The sequence below is a fragment of the Vigna unguiculata genome, chromosome 11 (assembly GCF_037176805.1).
Source record: "Vigna unguiculata cultivar grain cowpea cultivar isolate G323 ecotype 2 chromosome 11, ASM3717680v1, whole genome shotgun sequence".
In the NCBI taxonomy this organism is placed as follows: Eukaryota; Viridiplantae; Streptophyta; class Magnoliopsida; order Fabales; family Fabaceae; genus Vigna; species Vigna unguiculata.
Genome location: NC_140802.1, coordinates 3,193,556 through 3,202,159, shown reverse-complemented (window position 1 = coordinate 3,202,159; position 8,604 = coordinate 3,193,556). Strand labels below are relative to the sequence as shown.

The 8,604-nt window shown below is 32.9% G+C and overlaps 1 protein-coding gene across 1 annotated transcript; it reads right to left on the bottom strand.

The window, feature by feature from the left end:
- Positions 1 to 694: 694 nt before the first annotated feature.
- Positions 695 to 8,604, bottom strand: LOC114168621 (copper ion binding / methyltransferase). Its single transcript, XM_028053507.2, has 13 exons — positions 8,466 to 8,604; positions 7,420 to 7,606; positions 7,047 to 7,312; positions 6,240 to 6,313; positions 6,040 to 6,134; positions 4,028 to 4,125; positions 3,192 to 3,275; positions 2,829 to 2,909; positions 2,614 to 2,697; positions 2,388 to 2,483; positions 2,171 to 2,250; positions 1,556 to 1,644; positions 695 to 1,387 (listed from the first exon to the last, which is right to left on the bottom strand). The coding sequence occupies exons 2-13, from the start codon at positions 7,553 to 7,555 to the stop codon at positions 999 to 1,001; spliced, it is 1,572 nt and encodes a 523-aa protein (XP_027909308.2). The 5' UTR covers positions 7,556 to 7,606; positions 8,466 to 8,604; the 3' UTR covers positions 695 to 998.

The following is an 8,604-nucleotide window of genomic DNA, read 5'->3' as shown; positions in this document are numbered from 1 at the left end:
GTCGTCGAGCACTTCCGGTGGCCGTTGTCTCTTGTTACCCACATAGAGGGTTCCCGTTGCAGCACTTCGTTCCTTCTCTCTCTATCTCCACCACTTCGTTCTCTCTCTCTTCCGCTCTCTCTCTCTTTCACTTTGTCTTAGTAAACCTCCCGCACGTGTAATGGTTAGTTTTATTAAAGCATTTGCAATAAAAAAATTTAAAACTCTCTTACTACATCAGTATTGTCAAAAATGAATCAAAAAATTTTGTTTTTCGATAAAAAAAAGGTTCGGTGTAACGTAAAAAAGAAAGATAAAAGTTTGGTGTAGCTTTGTCAAAATCAGTTAAAAAAAAAAATTGTCAATAGTATTATAATTTTTTACAATATGAAAAATTATTTTTTGATAGTTTTTGACAAACTTTTATAATGTAGACATGACAGTATTTCATCGGATAAAAGAAAGGTTTGGTGTTCTATTAGATCATTTAACAAAGCTTTTCAATAGAACAATTACTCAACATAATTTAGAGTCAATCATCAGACTGAGCCAAGACTTTGTGGTAATCACATTTCATTTATTTCCCTCTCTCTAAGGCAATTAAGAGTCCAACTGTAAGATAATCAGCAAAATCCATTTGACACCTTCGTTCCATCTTGGACCTTCTTCAGTAAAATAAAATCAGACTTTTTGCATGAAGTAACAATAGAGGAGCTTTAATTATTGTATAAATTACTAAACTGCTCGTAAACTCACTTAAGAAAATCATAATACAATTCACACAGTTTAGACCTCTTTAATATTCAATAAAATGTAAAAAAAGAAAAAAAAATTGTCAAACAAGTGGGTATGACTTTCACTCTTTAATTGACTTCTGGTGCTAAAAGCTACATGCAAAACTCCATCTATAATGTGAACTTGTTATTGTTTTCTTTGAAATTTAAAGGCATATTGGTAATTGGTAAATGAGTCAGGAACATGAAATGACAAAATAAATTAACATCAAACATTATTTTGCTTCAAAAGGGCCACAGGTCACCCCAGATAGATCTTTTGGCCTGATGATGCAAGGTAGGGTTCGTGCTCTTTGTGACGACAATACGATCATATGAACCCTCTGAGGCATCCTTTTTGGTGGATCTGCACACATTCATTGTCACCTGTCTACCCCTTCTGACAGGCATGAAGATAATCCTGCCCCAGCCACCTCCAAAATCAGCACTGTCTCTCTCTTCTCTCCTTTCGTAGTCATTGTCACTATCATCATCACCATCAGTTTCCACAGCATCAGAATCATAACTTACAGCCTTAACTGCTTCACAAGAAGTGTCACCAGTTTCTAAATCATCTGCTGCATCAGCTACTTCATGAGGAGTATCATCAGCTTCTTGCAACTTCAACCAGTCCTCTGAAAAAGTGACAAATAAATAATAATCAAAATACATTAGTTCACAATCTCCAAAACCCTTTTCTGTATACCCCATGGAAAGGAAGCTTGTTCACTACTGACAAATCATACCATATGTTTTGTTTCAAAGTATTCTAGCAAAAAGTTAGTATAAAGGCAAACTTGTACCATAGTCAATTTCAAGATCCTCTGGTTTTCTTTTTGCATGCTGCTCCTTCAGAGTCTCAAATTCCACACCGTCAAGGGGCCAAGGTTCCCTGGTGTAAGGGATGGGGAAAAGGAACAGAGTTATAAAGGATACAACATTTATGTCTCAAAGATATGGATTTATCCCATTCTAAAATCAGGGTAGGAAGGATTAGAAATTGTGTTGTCACCATAAGAAATATCCATATCAAAAGGATGAAATCAAAACAAAAATTACTAAGAGAATATTAAGAGATACATGTCAACAAGAGATCATGTCCATTGTCTTGTTATATTTTCATGAAAAAAAGATATCAGCAATCTTTTTATTAAGAGTTTAAATTTGACATATTGTTAACATAAAGATTTTTATACTACTAACTAATTAGAAATTATCCTATATGTGTTTTTTAAAGTAATTTATTACGAAAGTTATCAAGCTTACTACCACAAATGACAATCCATGATCAGATGATTCATGATAGTATTAAAAAGTTTTGCATTGTGAGTACATTCTAATTAAATTATTCTTTTCTATTCTATTTAGTATCTACATTGATTTAGTTGAAGAATGAAAGATTTAATTAAAACACTTGCCTTGGCCTTGGTCCACGTCTAAAAACAACATAGGAAAATTTCTCATCTTCAAACCCACGTAAAGGATCACCCTTTGAACGCTGTAACGATGAAATTTAACAGCAATAAATGCTTATGCTAATCCTTGTTGAAATCACAGGAAAAGGTGAAAGTAGGAATGTAAGAAAAAGCATAATTCCTTCCAGTACAGAAAGTAAAATATGAATTACGAAGAAACCTTGTAGGCACGTTGCGATGATGTCCTCTCCAAGCGTTGAACAAAATGACAATATTTTCCAGATTTTACCAGCGGACAAATCCCATCATGAGGACACTGCATGCAGAAGATTTACCAGAAAAGAAAAAAAAAAGGATAAGAATGGGGCAGGCAGAAATTGAAGAAAAATGAGCTGTAAAACTAAAATAATTGGAAAAGATGTTGAGTAAAAATTTAATATACTTACAGGAGCAACCACGAACGCACCAGACTTCTGAGTGATCAAATCTTTACAAACTTCATTATTCTTATGAGATGCTTTACGATATTTCTACAAAAATGGCAAATTTCATGCTTAGTAAGAATAAAATATAGAAGGAAAAAGGCAACTATGATGCCTAAATATAGAATAGAAAGATAATTTATTATTGTTCACTTTTTTCACAAAAGTAGTAAATTTACTCTTTCTTCCATCCATAATATGTGAGATCTCATCTGAGCAATAATATTAGATCCATGAGGTGTTCCAGGTTCAACCAAGACCTACAAGAATTAAATTTCACAAATGGAGATAACATTAGATATAAGATTCAAAAGAATTAAACACAACAATATTATGAATTTGAAGGGGCTCCCATCATTCCTTTTTAAAGAACTCTTTGAAATAATTAACAGACATTTTTCTTTGCTCCTACCACTCCTTTTCCGCTATAATTATTTTGTTTTACTTAACTTAAAGGCTAAAACAACACCAAGTTAATAAGTAACAGTATTTGTAGACTCTCTCTTTCACATAACAATGAAAATATTATCAAGAAACCGTACCAGAAGATCACTTGTTAGATCCCAAAGTTGGCGAACTATGGTTATTCGATCCTTTATTGATGGAATCTCTCCAAGAACATAAGACTTCAGCCAATAAAACAGATTGCTAACAATTAGCATCAATTTACAAAAACATATACAAATATTTTATATGCCACGTATTTGAAGAGAAAATTCAATAAAACATGATCCTTCCAACGTTACAAGAAATGCAAATTGGGTTGTACAATAAAGCAATAAACTAAAGGGCTGAACAATTTAATTTGTTTGAACCAAAATGTAAAAGTTGAATGGAAAGGAAAAACAGCTGAAATCTGAAGATATGAAGCATACAGGAAGAGTCGATTGTCTTCTATGTTCAATGAATTAGTTAAGTAAACTATTAGATCTTCAAATCCATCTAACACAGCACGTCAATCAGAATTTCTTGCATATAACACGATATGCATAAACTAATAATATTCAATGCAGGTAAGTTATAGATGGATTATACAATGTTCTTTAGTTTTAGTTTTTGGCAGCAAACATGATGTGGTAAGATACTTAAGAAAATTATTGATTTTGATTCACAATATATATAACACGTGCAATTCTTTTCTACAAGAATAATTTTATTTTAGTACACTAGCCCTCGGGCAAAGCAGACCACCTAAACAAATCCAACGTGATTTAATTTTATTACTGAAGTCCACTACATTTTATCCTTGAAATAATTTCATGCTTTTCCAGATCCATTAATAAAGTTGGCTTATTTTCATCTCATAATGGCACAAAATAAGTTAAAAAGTGGATAACATGCTTCTATTAAATGTAAAAATCCAAAAGAATAAACTTACAGCAATTACAAGGTCATGCCCTCTGTCTGATTTACCAATACTTTTAGAAAGTGCTTGAATGCTATCATAGCTATGAATAAGTGGCAAATTCTTCAGACCTATATAACCAAAAGCAGAAAAAAATTCAAAGTCAGCAACTATTCAACAGTTTAACTTTTCTCGGGAAGTTCAGAACGGGAAACATTTCTAATATCAATCTTAAAGAAGAAAATTCACCATATAATTCAACACATGCATAGAATTCTATAAGGGAGAAATCCTGGAACACACAGTTAATGGTAAGCACTGATTCAGCATTGACTGGAATGACTTAGGCACCCATTACAAGAATGAAGTATATCAATTTCATTCATAATGATGAACCCAACATAGGAAGACAACTTGGACTATTTCTTTCACAAATTTTAAGGTCTTCTAATTTAACTAATAATTTTCTCCTATATTATCAAGGACTCAATATCAAAGGATACATATTTTCTTTTTTCCAATGTCAAAATCAAGAAAATAATAATGAGTGCATAAATCTCAAATGAGAGTGTCAAATAGCATTTGGATAAAGGTCAAATAATTATAGAAAAGAGTAAAAATGATCAAATGTGTCCTCTAGAAATAAGTTACGAAACTAAGAACTAAAGAAAAATTAATAAAGTTTTTTTAGGTTACCTAATAAACTAAAGGTATTTTAGTAATTTAAAATGAGAACGAGTATGAGGACGGAGACAAGTACCGGAATGGGTACGGGAGCAGGACGAATATATATATACTCATCCCCATCTCCATACCTAATTAAAAAACTCGAGTATCACCCATACTCATACTCGTACTTAATGGATTCTTTGTCAAAATCACAACAGGTTTAGACAATATTTATGAGAACAGGTTCATTTGTCATCTCTACCTAACATTTTTCTTTTTCGTTTTCAAATCTCCCTTTTCAATTATATTCACCTTTAGAGGAGAAAATACAGCATGCTTTTAGTAAGATTAGCATTACTTCCTCTAACAACTGCTTGAAGTTGAAATCATCATCAATTATTGAGCTATGAAGGTTTTAAGGAATAACTTTTCAGCAAAAAGAAAAGCTGGCCAAACTGGCAGCAGTTCTATCACTTGTTAGGTGGTTACTGGTTAAAGATCCCTAATTCTTGAAAAATGGCTTCCCAAGCCCCCACTTAAATCACTCTCTCAGTTACATGACTCAATGTTATATGTGAAAACCCCATAACTTTTAACAAGAGGGATCCTAATCTATCAATCAAAATTCTATATAAGACATAAATTTTATATATACCATGAAACAGCTGTTTATTTCCTTCCGTGCACATGAGAGATCATACACAATACAAATACCACAGCAGCAGCATCTGAAACATAGCCTTTATATATACAATGAAATAACTCTTTTACTGTCCTTAAGTACATAATTTTCTCTTCCCTTTTATAGTAAGTTTGGAAGAATAGGATTTGTTTCTGCAATCTTGAAATTCTTGATCTCAAGTTCATTGAATATAAAGACTACTGAACTTCTAATCAAGTCTAATAAAATATTCAAACTTTTACGTGCTGAATAAAGAAGTTTGTCAAAAGTACCAACTCTCAAAGTTGAAAATAGTCAAAGACCGTGTGTGCACTATTGTGCATTTAACATTTCTAGCATGTAATGCACCCCCAAACTGACAATTATATTTCCAGTATAACATGATCTAATTACTCATCCAAGAATGCATTCAAATATGGAAAAGATAAGAAAATAATCACTTAATCTACAAAAAATTCAATAATAGTATTCTAGCTTGTTTAAGATTTATGTCAAATGACAAGGAATTAGGTAGTCAAAAAACAATAAGCTAAAAATGCAATTATGTTCTGTTCCATGATTTGAAAAAAAAAATTAAATGTACATTTAAAGTAGAGCTGTTGCTCTTCCAGACTCCTCCTAAAACTTAATAAGCTTTATTCTCAAATTGAAAGCAATAAGTCTATCACTTTTAAAGAAGTTTACCACCATTTACCTTGTATAAGGCTCCGACCTGCACGCTGCATTGATTGTGATGGTTCTATTAAATTAACTTTCTCCAAAGATTTTGGCCAAACTTCTTGTAGTGCCCTACATCATAAGATTTGAAAGGCAACAAAAAAGTTCAATAACATCATAAACATTCATATTATCAAAGTTAACCATTCACCAGAACAAAGTTCAAAAATATATTACCAGAAAGCTGAACCAGTCCCGGCACCAAAATCTAATACCTTAGATGGGGAGAAACCAGGAAGCCTTCTGCGAACCTAAAAAGGAAATTTTGTTGAGATTAACTTCAAGCCAACATTTTATTTAAGACTGGAAGGCCTTTTATGCAGTATTTGTTAAAATAAAAAGTTAAAATTGAAAATATAAGTCAAGGAAATGTATGATTCACAACCATAACAATTGTCATGTACCACATGATCCATAATTTCAAAAAAAAATTAAATAACATAACAGATTCTGAACCTACGTCATACATTTTGGAAATTAAGTGGAGAAAAAAAGGGAGCAAACTGAATAAGAAGACATGTTAATCCCAGATATTAAGGAATCTAATCATTTATTCACTCCGTCGTGTTGAATTCACCTGAATCGGTTAAGTTTAGACATAAACTTTTTTCCTATAGTTCTTGCTTCAGATATGCAAAACTGCCCTCATCTGACCAATCTCATAAAGATTACATTTATCACTAATCCTTTCATTTGTGTCAACCTAAACAACCCCTTCCCTTTAAGAAACACTTTCATCAGTATCCTGATGTTTCCTCCTTATATATCATATTCATGGATGTACTCAAAACCATTGTTCACTCATTTTTTTTCCTTTCTGTTTTCATCCTAACAAGCTTCGTCCATTTATTTACAAAGGAAAAGATTAACATAAAACAAGTAACCCAAAATCCACTTCACCTGGTTATGATAACTTTTAACAACAATTATTTAATGGTAAATTATTTCTTGTTTTTTCTTTATATTTTTTCCTTGATATTCTACCTCTTTAAGTACTCTGTAACAAGCAGAGTAGACAGCAGGCATTCTAGAAGCCACATAAGCAATTGTCTCATCATCTCTATACATGAGACCAATGTCCCCATAAGAGCTCGTAATTTTCCAACGTTTTGATTGTTCGAGAGACTTTAAAGGGTCTTCAACTATCTTCTTTGCTGTGGTGCTTGCCAACTGTAGATTGACATCCTTGATTTGATTAAATGACTGAGACAGTCTCAAGACTTTCCTCTTCATATATGGCTCCTCCTGCTCTGCAATCCCAAGACCAACATGAACACTTGCAATCACACAAATGTGCAAATACAAAGATATATATTGCAGATATGAAGAGAAAATAAGCACCAAGACAATAGAGGACCTTGAAGGTATTTTTTAATGGCACGACGGAGACGGACAGGAATAACAAGGCAGCGCTGTGATTGTTTGGCTGCATAGCGAAGGGCTTCAGGGTTGACAATTTTTTGTGCAGTTTCAGCTATTGCCTGGGTAGCCATGCTGACCCAGGATTTAGCAAACCTCTTTGTGGTCCAAGCAATCGCGTTCCTCTATTAGTGTGAACTTAGGAAGTTAGCAACAAATTTAATAAACAGAAACAAAAATTAAAGAAAAAAATCTCATCCGAGCATCACTAAAATGAAATCCAAACAAACAAGACAGAATCAAAATCATAATATTTGTTCATGCCAATTCTTTTCATTTTCTGATTTCCATCTTTTCTAAGGAAGAATGGAATTCTAGAAACAAATATTCATAAGCCCAATCTGTTCCCTCACCTGAGAAGCTCATTTTCATCATTCTCTTCAGATGTTTCAAATTTTTCAACTCTATATAAAAGTGAAATTCCTAAAATAGAACTTGATGCAACTTATAATCTAACTTTACTTGACAATAGATACTAAATAGATCAACAGCCACCAAAAGAGATGCGAGGACAACATCCACCAAGTAACTATACGGGTTTAATCCTCTAGTTACACTGTGTAGTCCCTACATCAAGCAAGTAACTATAGAGATTTAGAACACGTGCTGTATAGAAGAGAAATGGAATCAGGGCCTAAACCTGAACATTTTCAGCACCATACTTAAGCAAAATATCAATAAAATCTTCAGTCACAAATTTTACCAAACAGCTTATGAGCAAAACTTAATCAACTCGTTCTTTCTTTTTAACATAATTTCGCAGCACCATGGAGAAATGTAGGTGCGTGTCTAATATGAAAAGGGCGAGCGACTAACCACTGGTATACTATGGATTCAAGACTTAAGGAAGAGATTTAGTTTTGCTGGTATTTCACTTGTTCAAAGCATCGAAATTTTTAGTTTCTCTTAGAACCCAATTGAAACTAAGCGAATGAAGATTTGAGTAACCAATTATATTAAATCCCAGAAGAGAAAAACAATTACCTTAGCTTTGTGTGTGGATGGAAGTAAAGGTTTGTGGTGCCGCTGGGTGTGGCGGAAGAGATGTAGGAACTACGATGAAAAACCCCTCGTAAACCCCGTTGTTTTCTCCTTTCCTTTTTTCATTATTATTACGGATAAA